The following is a 23,261-nucleotide window of genomic DNA, read 5'->3' on the forward strand; positions in this document are numbered from 1 at the left end:
CTTAATTTGTAAATATAAGTAGTGAAGTTCAGAAGTTAAGTCATTAATAGAGCTCATCTGTCGGTAAACTTTCCTGACATTAATTTTTGATAGTATAAAAGCAGCTGGTTTTGAAACAAAATTCTTCTTAGAAGAGGTCAACACAATAAAATTTTTACTGTTATTTCCAAAATATTCTAAGTTTTAAAAAAAGAGCTTTTAGCAATGATTATCAAACTGATCCTCATAACAATTATGGAAAACTTGGCTTACCCCAAAACTTGGCTTACCCCAAAACTCAAAATAGACATTTCAGTAAGTGTTGTGAAACCAAAGCACCAAAAAGTGGTTGCATCTTGAATGCAGTGCATTAATAGCAACTTTGAAATATTGCACTTTTTTTCCTTTCTTATTTTTTCAGTGGATCTGATTTTGTACCAGTCTCCTGAGTGCTATGAACTCTTTGGTTTTTTTCTTTTTCCCTCTGCCTGCGGAGACCAAGATGATGCCTCCTATAGCAAAATCTATGATGTTACCCTAATGTTACCCCATCGCTTCTGTTTTGTTTAGCTTTCCTGAGCTGAAGATTTGGGAAGTATACCAATAAACTCCATCCTCTTAATAGCTCTGCACAGAGATTACAATCTAAGAAAACTCTGGACAAAAATATCATTTCTCTGCTGTTTGTGTGCATTACCAAGCACACCAGGGTCCTGGTTTATGATTACAACTGAGACACCACAATTATACAGAATAATAATGCAGGCCTATTGAATTGAACGATGAAGATAAATTGATTTCGGTTAGGACAGTACCTCCTGGCCCTTCATATGGACTAGGGCCTCATTGTGTGAGCTGCTGTAGTTAGTGAAATAACTGTGTTCTGTCTTTCTGTACAAGCAGGGCGTAAGGCCTACTGATTTATAGATTCTAGGTATTTTTAAGCTTCTATGAAAAACAAAGTGAGGACTTGTGCTGAGAACTTCAAAATGTGACAAAATTTCAGCATAATCCTTCCCAGAAGAAAAAATGTGGAATTAAAGGGATACCCTGCCCATGTTAGAAATACGTATCTTTTAAGAAAACTTAAACAAGAGAAAGACTCTTTCAGCCCTTTCTTTCCCTGGATGGCAGTTATCCAAGCGAGACATCCCACTAAAATCACTGGAACTGCTTGTGTAAGTAAATGCTCACAAGAATATGGGTTAAACTGTGCAATCCTCAGTGTCTTGTTTATTCCTTCAGTGTCATATTTACTTAAATTCAGGCACTTCGGTATTCATCTTGCTTTCCACTATTCATGAGGGTTGCTTTGCAATTTTACATTTATCTCAGTTTTGACAATACAAGTATGGATATCACTTATACTTTTGTTTATAATTGCTTTTAGTTTGAATAAATTTCAATTGTTTCATTTAAACAAATAAAATTAGGATGCTCTCATTTAAAAGCAGAAAGAACACCCACAGCCATTTTGACTGAATGTGAAGAGAAGGCAGCATTCTTTTTGCACCAACAGCACAATTTTCTTTATTTAACATTGTGCAAATAAGAATAGAGTTACCAAAATGTATCCTAGGTCTTTACAAGAAATAAAAATAAATCAGTAAGTGTATAATGGAATGAATACTGGGATTAACTATAGATAAGGTTTTCCTAGGGCTTCTCTGACACATGGAGAAATGCCTGAGAACTGAAGTGGAGAGAGAAGGAAAAAGAAGAGAAAAAAATATATGCAAAGCCACTTGGGTAGAGTTATGCAAATGACCTTATCAGGGCAAGCAAAAGGCTTCTCCATTGTGCCTGCCAATTAGGAAATAGCAGCTATGGACATACTCAACTCCCTCTTACTGAGGAGATGCAGCTTTAGCCTGTGATGTTGGCAACCACACCGTGAAAGGAGATTAAAAATTGTCTCCTCTTTTATGTCTTTTTAAGAGGTTGGCAGAGATGCTATATGAATCCTGGACAGGGCAAGCACCCTGATAGTATCCCAGTACCATTTTTTCAATTTCGTATGGATTCCAGCAAACCAAGAGAGCAAAGAAGCCACTAGGTTTTGACAGGGCTACAGAAATAGTCCCAGATATTTTTTGAAGGCACTGATGTCTCTTCATCCTGAGTCCCATTCTGAAGAGAGAAGGGAAAAAGAAACACTTTCTGCTGTTCAGCCCAACTCAGCCTGCCTGGTTCAGGTGTGCTGGTCTTTTTTTTCTTACCTCTTATGATTAAATTAACTCTCACAGCTGGTCAAGCTGGAGGGAAACACAGGAAAGCAGCATCTAGTCTTAGATTTTCCAAACACTGAAGTGTGTCGAGATTTATGAAGTGTTTTTGGTAATTAACACAGAAGGAAGACATTATATTCTAAATTAGTAACATGAACCTTCTGATATTATGGGAAAATTTTCTCTCCCTTTTGGTGCCTTAAATACTGTTCTTAGCACTGCAGCTAAATTGTCAAGATTACCACTGATTTCCACAGGAGTTGCAGATACGTTTTTCAGGATTGAAAACCAGTGTTTTCAAAACCATGAGCAGGCATTAACTGGTCACTCATTTAACATTCAGCTGGGTTGAATAAGTTCATGGTCAATATAATGTGTTCATGAGGATTTTTAATAGCTAGGGTTTGACTGGGCCTGAATGGTCTGGAGGCAGTCGGAAAGGATGGTCAGGTGAATGGGTCAGCTGAAGTATTAGGCTCAGGACTGGGTGCACACCCTGAGGGTGCATCCAGTGTGTTAATGCTGCTTTATGCAAGGCGCTGCTTCCCAGGATTAAAAGGCAACCATGTGAGTAGCAGTACTTAAGCAAGAAGGCAAAGACTGAAAAAACAGTGTGATCTTTCTGCATCCTAAAATTGTGTCTTTCTCTCCAAACCTTGTGTCTTTCTATCCTTATCCCCATAGTGAGAGAGAGAATGTCCTGTGTGGAAGAACAGGATTTAGTGGAGGCTAATGGAGTTGCCAGAAATGTGTGTGCATTGCAGCTGCCAGAATGCAGGGCTGCAGGACCAGCCAGCCCTGGTGGGAAGCTGCAGAGGGAGGCATTCCTCATGTACCCAACAAAAGCTCTGAGCCTTGAAGGTCCTTGTTACATGGAGGTGCAGGCTGTGCAAGAAAATCAACTCAGGCCTTCAAAATGAGCTCTCTAGAGAGAGAACTAGAAAGTTCGATGCAGAGGAGCTGTGCTCCCTGTCCCAGGCAGGGTCAACGTTGTGTCTGCTTCTGTGAACAGTACAGGCTGAGGGCTGCCTTTGTTTATGTATCTTTGGCAAAACCAAAAACAACAGAAAATGAACTATGTCTCAAGAAATGCTGGTACTTCATGTGCAGCTTTGGGTTAAGTTCTCTGCTGATTTCCCCTCTGCCGTGATAATTCCTTTTGTGGGCACAAAACTGAAGAGACAGCAAGATGCCCAGATACACAGAAAAATCTCAGTGTGCATTGTCTTAGACTCTTTGGCCTTACCAATGCATGCCTCAACCTGTTCTTCTAGATCCTTTCTTTGTTGTAGGTTTTCAAAATCTTGTTTTCTTCAAGACTAGTTCCTATATAGAGTATTTAATGCCCCTTACTGAGAACAACCTGTTTCCCAGTATCATTTCTCCAGGTTAGTGATTGTTATAATTGCCTCAAGGATGCCGTTTAGCAATGAAGGAGAGGCAGTGAAGCAACACTTGTTCTGCATGCCAGCCCTTCTCTTACACACAGAGGCTCACTTATAGTTCTGGGAAAGAAGGGGGGAAAACAGAATAACAGTGCTGTGATTTTTTTTTTTTTTTTTTGTTCAGTGCACACTGCTCACTCCTTGTTTTCTTTCTGATAACACCAAGGTATTTATGTGCAAACAAAAGACTGCTCTTGCCGAATCAGCCTCCTCCTCCTCCTACCTGATTCCATCAGCAGAGTTGCAAAAGTGACTGTGAGAGCACTAAATGAATAAGGGTGAGGTTGGACTGACAAAAGAAATCTTCTCTTCACATGGTATGCACACCTCAGGGGTAGTGGGGGGAAGAGGAAATCTAGAAAAAGTTCAAAACAAGGCATCAACAAAACATCTTGTCAAGTGAAGTAGTGTTTCAGCACCTAGATTAACGAATTTAGTCAGAGCAGGGAAGAGTCAATGTTGAACAGGACCAACCTAACAGTTGCCCATTCCAGTGCTTCAGAGGAAGGTGTAAGAAAGAAATGCTGTAATCTGTTAAGGAATAAACAAGCCCACAAAGAAACCTTTTTCTGAATTTCCATTATTTGGTTATCCAAACACCTGAATAACAAGGATGTAAATCTTTTCTGAAATTGCATTCATATCCTCAGAAACTCTGCACGGTGTCACACACGGAGGACTGTGTTTTCATGAACATACAGTATTTGAGTCCATATGCTGTATGTTTATTATCTGCCAGAATGGTGTGAGACATCTAAAGTCTGCAGATTTTTCCAGGGTTTCACAGGAAAATTTTTGGCACTTTGCATTCCCTAATGTCATTTTGTGTGAAATTGCTGAAGAAGACTTCTGCCCCCCTCCTCAAATTGACAATGTGCCCATGTCTGCATTTCTGTACCATGCTGTCAGTGCTAAGACAGTTGACCCCAGTCATGTGAAAAAATCAAAATCACGTTAATAAGGAAGGCATTTCAGAAAAGTAGTCTTCCACTTGTAGCGTATTAAGAAGAAAGACCTGGAATGTCAAATTGGTTTGCACTGACAACATGTATCTGTTAGCTTAGGAATTTCTGTAATGTAGGCATTAGAAAAACAGGCACGAAGGGAAAATTTAGGGCAACTTGAAAAGTTTAAAAGGTATCCTTTCTTCAAAACATAGTTCGCTGTCCTTCCCTAACGTGCGTGTTCACTTCCTACTTTCTTGTTTCTCAAGTCTGTCTTTCTATTTGCCCTACTCCCTGCCATCTCCTGCTCGTACACACGCAGTCTTTGATCCTGAGAGGTTTATAAGCTATGCAGTCCTGCTGCAGTCTGGATTTGACTCCTGTGCTCTAGTTACCAGGAAACTTCCCTTCCTCTGATCTAATACTGAATAGCATTTAAAAAAAATTGCTATTGCTGGTACAGTTGGCAAAAACAGCTTTCATGGGTACTTAATTTGTGACAGTCGGCTTAACCAAAGAGAGGATATCCAGGCAGGTGTGTCTTAGTAGGACAGCAGATACCACATCAGGGATGGCCAGGTTCAGACAAGTCCAGGCGCATGACCAGTAGGTCCAAATGGTGGATTTTTAGAAAGGTGTTACGTCTTGTGCAAGTTGGTTGTGAATCAATCTTCCCAGGAAAGCAGAAACTTGAGATGATTTGGAAGTCGCGATACAAAAGAATGAAGCTAAACTGGTTTGGACTTTGTAAACCAAGCAAGTCTTGAAGCATTGGAAGAACAGAAGAGAAATTACTACTTTATAGAGACACCTCTGTTGCATTCCTGATTTTAGCATGATTGTGATTGTTTGAGTTTTTGTGAATAGAAATTGTGTGAACAGATATACCTATAAATCTGGATTTCTGCAACAGAAAAGATATGTAATTTGACAAGTGTCCTTCACAGAGCTGGCCAAAATTTGCCAAAATACATAGGAGCACTACTATGAAAATTTTAATTAGACAAGTTGATGAAAAAGTATTTCAACTACATTTTCACAGTGTCCTCTTAGTAAAGAGTGTATGGGGGTTCCAGTAGTTTCAGCTGGTTCCTAGGAGACCAGCATCGTGTGCACACCATCATGCTGCTCACTTTGCTTGTACATTCAGTCTTTTCCCTCTCCTATCTATGTTGTAATGTCTTCCAGGCAGGGACTCCTTATTCGATGTTTTATACCATCTGGCACAACTGTCAGCCATGTAAGAAAGCCATTAGGAGTTATAAATATTTCTGAAGGTGGTACCAGTTAATTCTCTTTCACAATACTTAAACTAAGAAAAATAAGGTTGCTACCCCTCCCCCCTTCAAAAGAGGGGGCACTTTTAGTGGGACTGAAAGGGGTAACTCTTTCACCCCTCCCTGCTGTCACAGCTCCACAGCTGATCCCACCTCAGCTCTGGGACTCCCAGCTGCAACGCACAATGTCCCTCTCAAGAGACAGAGATCCCCTTTCCCCCGGCACATCTGCAGCAGTTTGTTGACGATAGCAAGCACAGGGATGGCCACCCTTCCTGTGGGAAAGGAAGGGTGGAAAGACAGCACAAGGTAGCTCCAGTGATGTTGAGGTCTTTAGGTGTCTAGCGTACTAGTGACCTAGCACAATAGGTTTACAGAGTATTAATCTGAGAATCTGAGATGGTGTCAGTTACCCATCATTACTAGTTATGCAGTCTCCCTTACGCACCTTTACCTTTGCAAGAAACCTATCTCACCCATTTGTTTTCCTTTTCATTCAAAGCTTGATTCTTTACTGGAAATGCGTAGGTAAATTATTTGCCTCTATTGACACTGCAGTAATTTTTCCAACCCTGGAAGCGAGCCTTTCTTGGTGACATCATCAAGATTAAACTCAAGTAATACAGTGAGCCCATGCATTTTCCAGTGACATGACATGTTCTGTAACAATACTAGCTGAAGCATTTCTTCCTTTCTCTGTCACCACATCCAGCTGTTACTCTTTTTGCAATTTGCCACCTCCCTGCCAGTTGTGTTGACCTAACAATTGTGCTCTTAATCAGCTCAAAAGCTGATCTGGCAGAAACTGATGTACATATATATACTTAAATACAAATTATCTCTCTCATCAAGATCACAGCATAGCTCCTTCACCAGCTGCACTGGCACATCAAAGGGGTGGACAAAAAACAATACTAAGTCAGCTTATTGTGTGAGCTGTGGCCTGCAAGGAGCTGGTTTGAAGGACAGTATAGTGATTGCAGGCATCCCAGTGCTAAGACAGAAATTACTTTGTTCTGGTTCCTTCATAACAGGCGGAATAATAGAAAGGGATTCCAATATACCCAGTTCAGGAGTGGGGATATTTCCCTCAAGCACAGGACTCCTGCAAGACACCTGTGAAGCCAGAGGGGAGAAACTAAAAGTGTGTATTTCCAAGACCTGAGGCTGTCACAGAGAGGTAGCTGTAGCTCAAGTGTGCCTCTCTGCTGCAGTCGGAGGTGAGTTGGTGTCGCAGCTGCCCGGGAATTTGCCAGAGCCATAGTACCCACAGACCTCAGCATGAACTATCTGCCGTAGCGTCAGATAGACTGTGCTGAACACGCAGCGTATGCTCAGGCCCTTGTTGTGGTTGGCACATCAGGAAGCTAGTTCAGAGGGCATCCCAGGGATGACTGTAAGTGCTGCAGCCGTGACTGCAGGATGCTCATGTCTTTGAGACACGCAGCACAGCATCCTAGCACCAATCTGACAAGCTCCCAAACAGGATCTTGCCTGCTGTCCCAATTAAAAAAGTTGATTTTTAATTCCTTGGACAATATTTTCAAGTGGCCCCAAACAGAAGTAATACCTCAACCTCATAATGCTTGCATAGAAATAGTAAGTGGAAGCCAGTGTTTTGGGGGCCTAATATGAGAAGTTAGTGGGTGTGCTGACTAGCTTCAGAGCAAGCAGGAGTTAAACCCTGGAGAGGAAGCAATTCTCAAGCTGCAGCAAAGATAATCATGATAATTTATCATCTGATAATCAAAGAGCACACACTTAATTTGTTCTCATTATCAATGTATTTCAAGCAGAAGTACCTTAGTACGAGAAGCCTTTCTGTGCACAAGTTGCAGTGGAAGGGTAAAGGGCCCCATGTAAATAGAATGTAGTTACTTCTCTTGTTTGAGTAATGTATTGTAGTGTAGTTTGGCATCCATCTCAGTGGCCTCTCTGTCCCCCTGGATGTGGAGTAGAACCCCAGGGATCTAAAGCTGTTGTTTTAAGCACTTGACCTTTCTCTAGGACAGCAGCGTCTTCTTGGAGAAATGACTGACAGTTTGTAAGAGCTGCAGGGATTTGGTTCATTAAGGAACCATCAAGAAATGAAGCTAAATCTGGAGGTTTTAATCATGTCAGAACTCTGGTTTGCAGCATCTTGGGAGCGGGAAATGTCTGCAGCATGCTAAGAGTGGGGTTTTACTTCCAAAGCCCAAGATGTGGTTCAGAACTGAGTACGGCATGCAGTCTCCAGAGCTGTAATTTGCACCGTATCCCCCAGTTATTTAATATTTAATGTCACCTGAAGGCAGGTCTTCACATAAAGCACAGAACTCCTCATATACTGGTGGATTGAAGCAGGCTTTTATAGCCCTCCTGAATTAGGAATCCGAAGGAGAATGCCTGCATAAGCAAGAGACAGGTCCAAAAGTGAAATCAGTTACAGTAGAAGTATGACATGCTTTTACCACATGCTGGTGGTAAAATTTTCTCTACACTGATTTGCTTAATGGTTACAGTCAAAAGTAAGCTATGGTTCTGGCTGTGCTGCCAAAACCTGCTTTTACAGTAGCAGCACAAGTGCAGCTGCAGCTCACAAGGCTTGAAACCCCAGTGCAGAAGAGGCCAACGGATGACATCTTGCTGTCACGGTGTAGACTGTTCTGTAGTGGAGCTGGCCTCACGTTCCCTGGAAACAGCCTGGAAAACATGCTTTTTCTATACACGCTCACCCCTCCCCAGCTCTCACAATCACAGTTGAGTTGGGAAACAAAGTCCCAGCCAAAATTCCTGAAGGGAAAGGGACCCAACTTCTTCAGGATGTCAGCCTCTGAGAACAAAATCTCCTTGTGAGAAGAAAGCAGCTTCTTAATACAGGAGGATTACTATTGCTATGTTGTTGGTGGTGTTTTGTTGGCATGTGAAACTGAGATTTCAAAACTTTCCACTTGATTCAGCTGTACAAAAAGGACTTCTTAAACTCGGTCTTCCAAAACAGTAGAATCACCTCTAGATTTGCAGCCACTGGAAGATTGAAGTGACCTAGCTGATGATAGGTTAAAGTGTTAAGTTGCTGAAAGACACCATCTTCATTTTAGCAGCTGCATTCATCGCAGCTAGCAACTATTTCTTCAGAGTTTCACATCTTTCTGGAGTGTTGATCAGGTACCTAAAACCAGAGCTTTCAGTTCTATCACCAGCATTACTGCCACATACTGTAAGCATGGTAATAATCTGAGCACTCCACTGTACAGCAATTAGGCAGCAGGCAAAAGACTTAAGTAAAACCATATGTAGGTCAAGACTACCAAGATCAATTTATTTCTACTTACTTACAAATCTTCAACACCTCAGCCAGGGATCAAGGCCACATTGTGTTAAAAGAAAGAAGCGGCATGTATTGACAGTTCATTCTAATACAGGTTTGTTGTTTGGGGTTTTTTTACCTTAAAATTACTGTTGCTAGGATGCACCAATTAAGTGACACGAGAATTGGGAAGGAAAAGCGGATGTTAAGGATGTAAAGATACTCTGGATTTGTCCACTTGTAAAGAGGAGCAGAATGTAGTTCCTGGATTCAGTCCCTCCTATAAGAGATTCAGTGTATGGGCAGGTATCCAATGACTTTGTGCCTCACATCTATAAAACAGATATAACAATCTAATCCGTTTGTAGTTGAAAGGCACTGTATAGTGTAAATGTGCAAGTATTACTAATAGTAGTATCAGCAGTGGCCATATCCAATACAGGAAAACTGTAAAGAATGTTTCTTAGACCTGAATTTTGACCTGGATTAAGATAAATTGGTTTGAAACAATGAAGAGCTGCCAAGAAGAAAATTAAGTTTTTATAATCTCCTTGACTTCTGCTTATAAAACTGCTTGCTTCTGTCAGTGTTGTCTTTTGAGCTAGCTAACCCATGCCATTGTCAGAGCACAGCTAGTTTTGTTTAGGATATAGTTTTTGCACATACAAGGAAAAAAGCAACAGAAGACATTTATTTCAGCTCCTTTTGGAAGGGAGCAGTAGGAAAGCAATGTCTGCTCCATGGAAAATGGCCAAAAAATTGGTTGAGAAGAAGTCAGGAGTGGATTAAGACTATAACTGGGAGCAGATCCAAACTAACATTTCCCTGTTCCCCATCCCGCTGCCAGCTGCTTGTGTTGCACAGGCTGCTCTGGTAGGAATCCCATGGTCACCTGCCCTCTCTGCCTATAGGCACAACATGAGCAAAGAGGGGGGTCGTCTGGGACCCAAGCAAGTCCTTTCCTGAGTGCAGCAACTGCAGCAGCAGCCGAACGGCTGCAGTTAACTGAATGGTATTGTGCTGTCCACAGCTCACTGACTCACTGTTACGCTCTGGCCTTCTCTGAATGTGGTGCCCAGATGCAAAAAGCCAGCCTTCACTCTGCCCTGGAAGGAGAGCTCTTGTCAGGCTTCTAGGAAGGTTTTGCAAATAACACAAAAGGAAGCTGGAGCCATTCTGCACGGCTTTTGAAAGATATTGGACATGGCTCATGGAATGAATGCCTAGAAAACAGGTTGGTCTTTTCATCACCTCTGCGGTTGCTTGCTTCTTTGGCTGATAGCTTTTCCCTTCCAGACCTTCAAAGCCTGGCCACTTCAGCATGCATACCAGCACCATTTATCTAGACTGGTTTGCCCCATCCTGGGTGAATTCTCTTTTCAGGCCACAAACTGCCTGCCAGCAGCAGGTAGACTGCTCCAGTATTATAACATTTTCTGTGACTGATCCCAAAACAGGGCAGCTCACAGAGGAAAGAGGGCTGCATCCGAAGGTCTGCTTTTTCTGCAAGTGAACTCTGGATGATGCAGGTGGAAACAGAAAGGAGAGAGGCAGCTGCTATGGGTCAAATACTGATGTCAGTTACAAGAAATGCAGCACAACTGGCCACGTTAAATGACTGGGGTTGAACTTGAGGCTTTATTCTGACATCAGGTACAACTCTTAAGGACTTCAGGAACTGGTCTGCAGTGTCAGGGACTTTTCTGATTGTTGCTAGGGTAGGGGGTCTTAGGCATAGCTGAGTAATTTTGTGTAAGAGTGTTACTTCATTTACTAATTTGCATCTGCAAAGAAAAGGGTTCGGCTGCAGAGTGAGAAAGAATATGTTCTTCACATTCAATTCTGTAGAGTGTGGCCTTTCCTCCCTCCTTTCCCCCTTGCACAGACTTCAAATTTTTGGGGTTTTTGTACTGGTGACTTCATCTGCCGTCATTAATCAGCAAGCTGTCTCATCCCAGCCAGCTAATTTAGAGTCCTGCTTGTGCATTTGATCAGCAAATGCAAACCATGTGTAATGTCAGCAGGTCAGGGGAGGTGATGGAACATGGGATTTTCACCTCAGTTCCAGAAAGGGCCATAGTTGCTTCCAGGAAGCTGAGCTTGGCACTGGGTGTGGGGAATTGAAAAGATTTATTTCCCTGTATGAGAGCTTAGAGGTTGATCATTCTAATTGAGCATTTTCCAATCAATATGTTTCTTACTGGCTTTCCAAAGGCTGCATTAGAAAAGCAATTTTATTTATTTTATGACCCTGAAGCCCTAAGGGATTTGGGTGTGTCAACTTTCCAGGGTCTCTTTACAGTGAAGGGCTGGATCACAGGGCACCACGCTAGCAAAATCAGCATGGTAGAAACCATGCCCAGTGCTTCACTAGGTTTGTTTCTGTAGACGTTCGCATACACTGGGGCCCCAGAGCAGACTTCGTGCACAGAGCATTACCTGCACTTGTGCTCTACCTCTAATACCCTCTTCAACAGGACAGCAGGAGACATAAGCCTATGCCTTTTATTTCAGATTACTACTAAAAAAGCCGTTTCACCCTCTGTTCCCAGCAGTATAGGAAGCTTCCGAAAGCCTTGTCATTCTGATTACAGGCAGTTTCAGACCTTTTTAAAGGGCACACAGACCTTACTGGGATCTCTCTTCCTGCCCATTGCATGACTCCTCTGTTCCCTATCCAGTCGTTTTTTCCTTAACAAGACCTATAAAGGCACATTTTCATCTGCTGCCATCCATTTCCCTTGTACCAGTTTGTACTCACCTCCCAAATAATTCTCTCTGAGGATTAGCCAGGATTAACCTTTTCCTCCTTTTCTACCTTTGCTTATCTCTGGGCCTCAAAGCTGCAGAGCCAGCACTCTGCTGTAGGGTGAGGCAGTTTCTGTGGCCCAGCAGCAATGAATGGCCACTGCTTCTCCACTACATGAGTCACCTGCCCTCTCTGCCTATAAGCACAACATGAGCAAAGAGGGGGGTCGTCTGGGACCTGCTGGAAAGAGCAGGTGGTCAGGCACATCACTGCACTCCAGATCTCTGTCCCTTACTTGTAACAGCAGGAGCACAGACCAGCAGAGATACAGGATTTATCCTGTGGTAAGGCTGCATCTTCCACATGTATGCCAACCCAAGAGCAGCCCCAGGAGGCAGTTGTTTAGGCTGTCCATCTGCATGGGGATAGCTAAGCATGCCACAGCTCTGCTACCCATTGCCCCGCTCTGAGGAATTGAAAAGGCTTCTTGAGAAAGCAAGGTCCTTAATCTTCCTGCCTTTCCCAGCCATAGCAGAGGCAGTCCTGAAGAGCTGCTGAGCACCCTGTGGGTGGGAGCCTACCAGCGCTGGTAGCTATGGGGAAGGCACATGTGGTAAGAGATCGGTGCAGCAGCTCCGGCAGACACAACATAAAATTCCTGCCTCAGGACAACCTTAGAACCCAGCCTGGGTTTTAATTTGAAACCCCCTTCAGCCTGATGGGCACACTGCTGTTGAACTCAGCTCAGCCCTTCCTGGGGAGCAGCATGTTGTGGTTTGTGCTGTCAGGATTGAGCACAATGTCAGAACAAGGCCCCTGGTCTGCAGCAACAATCAATACCTCTGAACAGGGAACCAGGGAGCAGCAGAGACAGCACCATGGGAGTATTGAACCATAGTCATTTGAAGCAGCTGTGCAGCATTTTGCACTTTCAAAGCATTTCAGATATTAAATGGCCAAGCCTCATGACACTTCTCTGCATTTTGGTAATCTAGCTTTCCAAACAAAGAAGGGAGACAGAAGGAGAGGGCTTTTAAAAAGTTGCCTGGGTGAAAGATTTTAACCTGATCGTATGTTTTTCCTCCAGACCGTGTTGCCTTTAAACAGCAATGAAGAGAAAAACACAACTTCATGCCCCCCTTCTGCTTGACATATACACCATCATATGCAGAACCACATATTCTGCTTTATGGAGGGATTTTGTTAATTAATTAATAATAATATAATAATAATAATTAATAATAAGAAAGAGAGCTTCAGTTCCTAAAGAGCTAGTTGATAGCAGATGTTCAAGACTTCTGAACTTTTCCAGCATCATTTTCCGACTAAAGTACTCTGTCCCATAGTCAGGGATGACGTGCCTGATGCTGCCAATCATGATGCATCTGTCCCTGGGTGTTTGGCAACCAGCTGCTGATTTGCATGCACTGGCCCCTTTGCTGTTTGCCCTACTGTGCTAAGCAGTTTTCGGTGTGGGAGTGAGAACAATTCTGAAAGCTGGGATAAATGAGAGGTCTGTCTTTACCCGCTTCTTGCCTCATCATCCTGCCTGCCAGGCAGCCAGGCGTAAGGATGGTGTGCCTGGCTGAAGTGGAACAAAAAGTTAGGCGAAACTTACTGTGAATGCTGTTTCTGTCATACATGTGGCTGCATCCTCATATCGAAACTAAAACGGAACAGCAGCTCTCAGTGGTACTGTACATCACACTTTGCATTGGATTTGTGTCTTCAGATTGTTCCAAAATGAGTCAAGGTGAAAACAGCCTACAGTACCTTATACTTAACGTTTTAGATTTATCTGTTACATACACCATTCATGGCAAGTCATACTGTAAAATTCATACCCTGTCTTCCAGAGCAAAGGAGGAGATGCCGAATACAATTGCTTTGCAAGATTAAAGTGTTGTTACATCTCTTAAAAAAAAACGTTGTAACCCCACCAGAAGTTTGTGGTCAGATGCAAATACTGTTGGCTGTGTATTTTTCTGTGCAGAACGTTATACTAGGTGAGCGAGCATGCTGTTTTTCCAACCTCAAAGCCTGACCATGCTTAAGTTTCCTGAGGGGCTCCCTGTCAAAAGGAGGTGAACTCTAGAGACCATCAGCTTAAACTCCTCTTCAGCAGACCAATACATTCTGTTGCGTGTGTGAGTGCACTATGTGTGTAAGTGCTTGAACATACTTAAACAAGTTTACTGGCTACTTCAAGGTGTAAATTACCCCATCAGCCCCTCTTCAATGTACTTGGTTTTTCTTCCCAAGAACAGAAAGGAACAGAGAGTAGATTTCTTCTGCAGTCCAGATGGTTATCAGATTGTACCCTGGAGCATGAGAATTGATCGCTCTTACAATTTATAAGGTAGCTAGTGTAACAGGTGTTAGAAACAGGACTTCAGGTGAGGAATAAGTAACAGAAGTAGATAATCTATTGAGACACCAGTGCACCAGCCTGCAGCATTAGGAAGGTGAGCACGAATTTTTCTCCCTGTTTAATGCATATGAGGCTGTCAGATTATAAACGTGTCTATAAATTACTGTATTTTACTGTGCTGGAGGTGGTGCTTGAAAGCTGACAGAAGACAGACTAGAGAATACGCTGGATCTTGCAGGGCCGGATTGTGATGGTTTGCATGGCTTTGTCTAACCTGCTTTCAGCTATTGAGTTCAATAAGTTTTTGTTTACTTTTACACTACACAAATAGGGAGACCAAGATTGGAAAGCTTGCCAGATTTTGCCAGCAGAGCAATGGTAGAGATGGGAGCAGAGCCAGGTCCTGCTCCCAGGTCAAAATTCACACTCTGAAGTCCATGGCAATGCTGGCCACCGAGAGGGCAGACTCAGAGAAAGGCAGCATGCCCCCTGTCTGATCTACACCTACTGAAAGCACCAAAGCCTTCCCACTGATTTCAGCAGTTGGTTCAGCAGGCAAAACTCTGTCCTTATTTTGTAACACAGCACTTGTTTTCCTCACTTTATTCTGCTTGGTAAATATCTTTGTTAGTTGAAGACAACGCTGTTAGCTTTCACAGAAAATAAAACTGGAGAGATTAAAAGAGACCATTTTCCTCCACTGTGGGCACAACAATAAAAGAGAGGATGAAGAGGGGAAAAATAAGAAACAGCATCCAAAAAAGAAAAATTGTATAAGCAGGATTAGTTTTTCTTTCATGGAGAGTATAGGAAAGCATTTTCAGGACCTACTGATAGCTAGATGTGCTGTGCTGTAAAATCCCTTCAGCTGCAAAGCCAACCCTCTCATGCCCTTGTTTTCACAAAACCAACTGCTTCTTTTTAAGAAAGGGCAAAGAATGTGGGATACAAGTTTAGTAAATGCTGTACTGCACATGAAAGAATTATTTTTTGAACAGTGGTTTCTGAAGTACTTTCAGCAACACCAGTCTGCACTCCCAGAAAAGCCTCCTGCGACTGAACTGGTTCAGCTCACATCGGCATGCAGTGGAGGCAGGCAGCTAAAGAGGGTTTTTCAGAGAAAGTAACTTCCCAGGAAAGTGGCTGGGCAGGGAGGGAGGGAAATGAGAGAAGCAGCAATCCATCTATGGAAAGCAGTTAACATTTTACAGCACTTTCTATCTTCCAAACACAATGTAAGTATTTAATTATGGTATCACCCCATGGGTGGAGAGATGTGGCGCATCCACCCACTCATTTTAGCAATAGCCAAACTGAATTAGAAGGGCTGCTTTTGCTGATTCTCAGTAACTAGAAGCCAAGTGGTCCTAGGTTGTACAACTTTGCGGCTTTTCTCACAAGCTTCGGAGATCCTGCTGAAACCCAGAGACCTGATTTGCAGTGTGAAATGCTGGGTCAGTCTCGGAGTTGCTGGCACAGCACACATGGCTTGTCCCTGTCTGTGTAGCTTATTTGGCTGTTCTGGGTCTAGCACCAATCAATCCCTTTAGACGTGGTACTTTTGTGTTAGTTGGACGGAAGGCGCAAATACACTGTCACCAGTACCTGGGAAACATTGATCCATGTTTGTACAGGGAATGATTTATTTATTATGTGATCTATAAGGGAGCGTGCACCTCACGTGAAGCTGTCATATAGCTCTGTCCATGTCGGCCTGATTTTTCCAGTGATGTTTTGTTTCATACCACATCTTGTGAAGTGCACATCAGAGGTTCAGTTAGATTTCCACATGACAGTACTCCTTTGGGCAATTTATTACTTGCATGGCATGGCAAAGAGGGAGGCAAAGGAAACCACTCATGAGCATTTCAAGCACTCCTCAGATAGTCTTTTAAACCCTTTGATACAATGTGGTCTGGCTGCATCATGTCTTGACTTCTTTCTCTTTTAGCTGCAGTCATTGTGCATGCTGCCCAGCAGCAGCCCGTGGTCTGGAGTGTGTTTTCTGCAGGAATAGCTCCGTATTCAGCAAAAGATGAACCTCACTAGCATTTTAGATGACAGTTTCCATGTCCCTGAGCAGAGCTACACCTCACTCCTGTCCTTTCAAAAAGAAAGGTCCTACAGACAACTCTGACCCCAGTAATCAGACACTAATTCAATAGGGGGAAGAGAATTTAAGTCCTTCATAAATAAATAAATGCTACTTCTTGTTTCTGTGTGGCACATAATACAGTGCTACAGGGGCAGTTGAAAGCCAATGGAAATTCTTGCTGCTGCCATGCAGACATCCCTTCCTTAGGTCAGCTCTGACCCTTTCTCAGGCTCGATCTCAATTCCTTTTCCAACTAATATTCAGTTCTGCATACAGCTGTGGCTCTGGGACTTTCCAAAGCCAGTGTCTGGGAATCTGAGGTAGCAGCAGAATGCAGTTCACTGCATGTGACCTCTTGCTAAAACACAGAAAAGGGTTGCCTATCTGTTAAAGAAGTAAGAACCAAAACAAAACAGTGACACAACTCTCTCAGCTTTCTTCAGTGCTTGGTAGGAGAAGGGTAATTGGATCTCAAAGAATGGTGTGCCAGGAACAAAATTTCTTCCCATGTGCAGCATACATTCAGCCAGGTGCAATATGAGGAAGGGAGGTTCGTCTTCCTCTGAAGCATAAGGTATTAGTCCCTGCCAGAGGCTGTGTACCTGAGATCTGATCAGATATGGCAAATTTTATGTTCCTACACACAGTGTGAAGCTTTCATTTCTACACAACGCATTGTAGCAAATCAAACAATGAGTCATCTCACAAGGAGGGAAAGAAAAGAAAGCTTTTTATCTCCCGGTGGACAGGAGATAATCTCTCTACCTGGGTATAAACAGCTCTTCACCGTGCTGCCTTCTCTCCAGGGGAAGGAACTATTTTAGATTTGTCTGTAAAACAGATATTGAATTGTCACACCTCCCAAGCCTCTCTGCCTGGGCCCAATAAAGGTAGTAGGCAAAAGGTCTTTGACTTTCACGGTAACTTGGTTGGGCCCCCATGAGTAAACATGGTAGTCTAGGCTGTATATGCTGCACGAGCTGGCTGGGAGGGTGGAAGTGCCAGATTCTCCTTGGAGCCCTGAAAAATCTGTGCCCAAACCAAACATACCTGCTATTTTACTATAAAATGGCATACCACCCTTATGTGGACGGAGTTACGCTGGTAGTATTTTATCACTATACAGGAAACACAAGCTAAGGCAGTGCTAAAGGTGCCACAGCCTCAGCACTTATTTTCCCCTCCAGTGTGGGAATAACATCTGCTAGCGTAACAGCATGTGCAGGAGGGGTGGGCCAGTCTGAATACAACTTTTTTAACTGTACCCATACTGATAACCACTTACAGACGCACTGTTACAGAGGCTGTGTTAAGCAGCCCTCTTTACAGACCCCAGCCACCTAGAGGGAAGTACAGCCACAGCTCTCTTGCATCTGGTTGCATGTTCATTATTCTTGATCAATGACTTTACAAGGGGCATGAAGAGAAAGCATGGCTCTCTTCCATGAAAGGATACACACCGAGGATGGATGGTGCCAAGGGCTTTGCCTCCTGCCTGCTCTGCACCTCAGAAGGAGCAGCTGGAGGAAATTCCCATTTCACAGTGGAAACCTGGAATGAAATAATGTCCTAGAAGCTTTTTTCACGATTCTGAGGCAGTTTTTGTTTCTCAGTATTACTGTCACAGATAAACCAAGGTGCCTAAGCTAATGAAGTATTTCACAGTCCAGTGCCTAGAGTAATTCTCTGTCAACGTGACATTCCTCTCCTATACCTTCCCCTGAGACTTTGCACATTATGGTGTGTGGAGAAAGTAGGATTCACTAACGTTTGCCTATATTCCCATGCCTCGTCTCAATTTGGTAACACAGTCATGGTCTCTTCCTGCCACAGGTTTGCAGCCCGTTTACTGGAGCAGGGATGATGTGGCACAGTGGCTCAGGTGGGCGGAGAAGGAGTTTTCCTTGAGGCCGATTGAGAGCAACACTTTCGAGATGAACGGCAAGGCTCTGCTGCTCCTGACCAAAGAGGACTTTCGATACAGGTCTCCTCATTCAGGTGAGGATTACTTACAGAAGTTGTGACTGAAAAGGGAGAGGAAGCTGCAACAAAATCTGGAGAGGGTCAGAAGAGGAAACTCGTATTTGCTGTGGTGGACTGGGCAAGGGGAGGAGAGGGTGGACAGAGATGCTTGTATGAGGCAAGGACAAAATAGACAAGGAGGGAATGAAGTCCTGATACACCTGAGTTGTTGTAGGCAAATTTGAATGCAAATCCAAACGCAAACATCCAGCCTGTTTCTGGTTAAAACTCCCTGCAGAGCTCCCAGAAAGCAAGCTTCTCTGGCAGCAGTTTGTGACTTCCAGCTCTTCCCTGTAACAGCTTATCTTTTCACAGACAGAACTACAGCAGCAAGTTAATCAAGTGCTCCAGCCTCTTTAAGAAGCCCATATTAGCATTTTGCCTCACAGTTGGCTTGGCTGACTTGCTGCTAGAAGTGACTGCAAAACTCCTCCCTGGGGGACCTTTCCTCTAACAGCCCCTGTGGGCTTTGCTTTATTTTACCATATCCTCTCACGTGCTGGAGGCCAGCCCAAGGCACAGCAGACAGGTGTGTGGATCAGTCTGCCTATTGCTCAAATTATGTCTTCATTTATTCACAAAGAAGATTTAGAAATATGTATGTTGCCTGCCTGTATTTATATCCCCTGCGGTCTGTCTGCTCCAGTTTTACAGCTGGAGTAAGCCTCTGCCCTCCTTTGTCAGGGATGTTTAACTAAATATGAGTTGTGAGCTTTTCTTTTGTGACCATACAAGGTATTCCTGTTAAATATAAAGGCTCGTAATTCAGTCACCATAGGTGATCAAAGAGTTTGGACCAAGTGGTGACAGAATTGCTGTGAGAAGGCTTTCACTGCAAGGCTCACTAGGTGCTGAAGTACAGCTGGTGCTGCCTGGATCCAGCTGATAAACAAGCCATGGCACTAATTCTGCATCAAGCTGCTTGGCTACTCCCTTGAACGCACCCCCACAGCCATCCTCCTGCAGCATCTGCCTCACAAACTGTGGCTTATATTTAGTGTATACGAAGTTTTTTAAGCATGTGCTTCAAATCCAGGACTAATTTTGCATGGAAGGAGATGCCAAACATTCATGTCTATTGCCAGTGTAATACCGTAGTGAAAACTGATGCCTACAAACGTCTGCTTTTTAAATTCTGGTACACCACTTTGAATCATTTAATTAAAAATTAGCCCTGCTTAAGGAAAAAGGAGTACTGAAAGTGTAGATGTGGGCAAGGACTATAAGGGTCACCTTTATGTATCTTGTCTGCAACGCCCCTTATCATTCCAACGCCTTGCTGCCTGCAAGTTATGCCCCTGCTTTTCCCCTTGTGTGCTGTGGGGGCACTTGAAATGAGTAGGATTAAGATGTTTGTAGGCTGGAAATAGAGCGTTCCCAGAGAAGAGCCTCTGGCTTGCAAAGCCTCACTTTATGCAGAAGGTTAAGCTCTTACTTAACTAAATTTGAAATGCAATAACCAAACTAAAGGCCTCCTCCCTTGCTTTTTCTCTCCTCCTTCTCTCCAGTTATTTACCACTGATAATAATAATTTTAGAGCATATCTGAGTCAGTCCCAAAAATTTCAGATGACTGTAGGTAAAGGGACATTCCTGCAACATTGCCCAGAAATTAACTGTATGTGAAATTTAAGAGCTATGAAATAATGTTTGGCATAGAGGTATTAAGTTTTTAAAGATCATAGCTACATAAAATGTGATCCTTTTCCCTCATGGTTAAACCGAGAGAGCTGCATCCACTCCCCCCAGTGGTCCTAGCCATAAAGTAGGCTTACAGCCCCACAGCTATTCTCCTGTTTAGGGCTGGCCAGGGAAGGGAGGGAGAGATTGAAAAACGCTTTTCACTTTAGCATTACTGCATCTGGGTGGTGCAGAAGCATAACTCTTTTGTTAGGTAAAAAGAAGGCATCCAGCTTTAAGGGTGTTTTCAGTAGTCTGTCAGGCCAAATCAAAAGAGGTACAAATTTGCTACCTTATTGCTTGGAGTGTTACAGTACTAGTTATGATTATGCCACTATTGCATTCAAAGATGCAAATTACGCGGTAAAATCACTTTTTAGCCTTTCATGTACTAAACATGGAAAAGGTAACTGGGTTCTCAAGGCTTTGTTTTTAATTAGATTTTCAGGTATTGCAGTCACCTATTAAAAATGCCCTAAAGTCACCGCTGAGACAGTAAAAGCAGCCAAGATGCTAAAAATAAAGCTGAACTATGGAAAGCAGGATGGCTTTAACTGTTTCACGTGAAGACACTAAACTTGCCCACAGATAGAGCATTGGCAGTTTATAGAGGCAAGGGACAAACAGCGTACAGCTTACAATCTCATAGAAGTAACTACTAAAAAAAACCCCACACTCTTGAGAAAAGTCTTTCAGAAAATCCAAGGTTTCCTATGTGAAACTTCACTAAGTTCCTTTTCAGGTAATGTTATTGCTGCAACCTGTTCCTCTGTAATATGAGGAACATAATAAACAGGAAAGAGCAAGCAGAATTAGAAGTCGATAGACTTCCTACCCTGTGTTGTACATTTTCACTTTGAGATGTGCAAACAGTTACATCAGGCAAAATGTATACGTACCTGTGTGTTTCGTGTAGATGTTGTTGGAGGAATGGCATCGGTACAAGAGGCAATACATAAAAAGACACAAAATAAGCAGTTAGTCCACTGGTCTTCTAGATAACTGCAGTGATGTGTTCCACTGAGAAAAGATACAGCAATTCTGGTGCCAGGGAATGGGGGTGGGGGGAGCGAGGAACAGCCTGCCTGCAGCCCAAAAAGAAGCATCTTGATCAATTCATGCAAAAGCTTGGTGCAATACAATTTGCTGCAGATGTTTCTGTGGAAGAGTGATACAATAGCGACTCACAGACTGTATTCACCCATACCAAGTTCACTGTGTTTTGTTCCTTAGTCTGCATCATATGCATCGTATCTGTGGTCTAATACTGCCTGTTGAAGTGAGCTCCGTACAGATTCTAGTAGCTGGAAATAACTAGCTTTTCAGGGGTCCCACCCATGACACCAAGAGTGGCATACACAAGCTCCTAAGGCACCTATAGCACTGGAGTACCGCCAGGGTGTTGTCACCAGAGCAAGGGTGTTCAGGACACTTAAATCTCTCAATTATTTTCAAGTCTTTGAGTCCGTCCCAAAGTAACTTCTCAAAGTGAGAGTTCTTCCTTCTGTGGGTTTCCTAGAATGGAGTATCTTAGTAGCACACTGCCTCTGGCTTGAGACACCAATAAAGAGGCTTTAGAGCATCTTCTATCTCCTCCCCCCATAAAGCCTAAATTGTTCAGTAATTGAAGAAGAGCACCATCTTTGCTCCCGGCAGCTCACTGCATAAATCATGGGCTCTACATTTAAGAATACTGTGTCCTAAGGTGTCTGTCTAAAAATCTGAGTCTGTGAGAAGGTGAGACACTGAATGAACTACTGCTTGTAAAGCTTTGGAGCTGTTGGATGGGCAGTCATGTAGCCTGAAAAAAACCTCTGTATTGGGGTAATAAAAGACATGTGTTATCATTCTCCCATTTTTCCACAGTCACACAGAGGAGTAATGTACAGCTTTTCTTTTTTCTTTTTTTCCTTTCAGGGAAGAACCTTGCAAAGCAGTGACATGTAGGATTTTACTGCAAGCATTTTTGGGTCTGAGAATAGCACCCAGGAGCCATGAATTCATGCATCAGATGGCTAAATGAGTCTTCTCAGCAATATGTAGGTTTTCATTTCCTTTTTCCTGCTGTTTGTCTTTCAGGTGATGTTTTGTATGAACTCCTTCAGCATATCCTGAAGCAAAGGAAAACCCGTATGCTCTTCACACCTTTCTTCCACTCTGGGAACTCTATCCATGCTCAGCCAGAGGTCATATTACACCAGAATCACGATGAAGGTAACTCTGTCTCATTCTTGTGGGAGCTGCCATTATAGAGGCGAGTAGGGTAAGGCTGTGAGGAATTATGTCATTTTCTGGCTCCAAAGTTACATAAGTAAAGCTACTCTCCTCCCTTTGTCTCCATAGCTTTAGAACAGCCAACTGGTCTAGGGAGTCAACTGTGCATTCTCTATTTATCTGCTATTATTTTGCCCTGTTCCCAAAGTTATGCCAGATGCAGATTAAAAAAATACCGGAAAGTTTTATTGACCCTGTTGATTAATTTTTCATCACTCCTAATTACGTAGACAAAGATGTTTCATGGACTTGTAGTGTCCTGGAGTTGCAACTAGATACAATTCTTTGCAGAGCAAGGGAGTAAGCAGCCTCAGAGAGGAACATCTAACTCAAAGTCAGTTCAACTGACAGTCTGTCACCGCATCATGCCAGAGTTCCTAGCACTGAGCACATCACCTTGCTTAGGTTTTGAGCTGATTGAACAATTCATGTTGAAAGAAAGTTTCTTCTGCAGGTTTTCTCTCATTTTTACTAACAGAATTACTTGCTTAGCCTTCTAGTAGTGTCCACACATACCATACCTGTCAGAGGTGGTGAAGAAAAAATAGCTATGTTTGTGGGATTGCAGATTTGGGCTTCTTCTAGTCATTATTAATACAGATTGAAATGTAAGTCTACCTCCTTCAATGGAAAATTGAGGGTTTCTTTTCTTTAAAAATATACACACTAAAGTACTTTTTGGTTTTCTCCAATAACAGAAAAAAATAAAGCCTAAGCCTTTTAAAAGGTCCTCTGCATGAAATGATTAGGCAAAATTCACTTTCTCAATTAAAAAAAAATATAGGAGAAAGTCGTGTTATTCCCTTTTTAAGTAAACAGAAGACAAGAGAAGAGAGTTAGGACATTGCCCTAGTCTCAGCTAACTGGAGAAAAGATGCACAAAGTATTTCAAGGTTCATCATGGTGTTG

General features: G+C 42.9%; 1 protein-coding gene across 6 annotated transcripts in view; it reads left to right on the forward strand.

Moving 5' to 3' along the window:
• Window positions 1-23,261, forward strand: part of ETV6 (ETS variant transcription factor 6) — a 140,030-nt gene that overhangs the window by 87,532 nt on the left and 29,237 nt on the right. For all 6 annotated transcript variants that reach the window (XM_055807594.1, XM_013300757.3, XM_013300758.3 and 3 more), the window contains 2 exons: window positions 18,211-18,375; window positions 22,158-22,292. In XM_055807594.1, the coding sequence (XP_055663569.1) occupies window positions 18,211-18,375; window positions 22,158-22,292 (300 nt within the window). The remainder of the gene's footprint in view (window positions 1-18,210; window positions 18,376-22,157; window positions 22,293-23,261) is intronic.

Source organism: Falco peregrinus, chromosome 6 (assembly GCF_023634155.1).
Source record: "Falco peregrinus isolate bFalPer1 chromosome 6, bFalPer1.pri, whole genome shotgun sequence".
Lineage (NCBI taxonomy): Eukaryota > Metazoa > Chordata > Aves > Falconiformes > Falconidae > Falco > Falco peregrinus.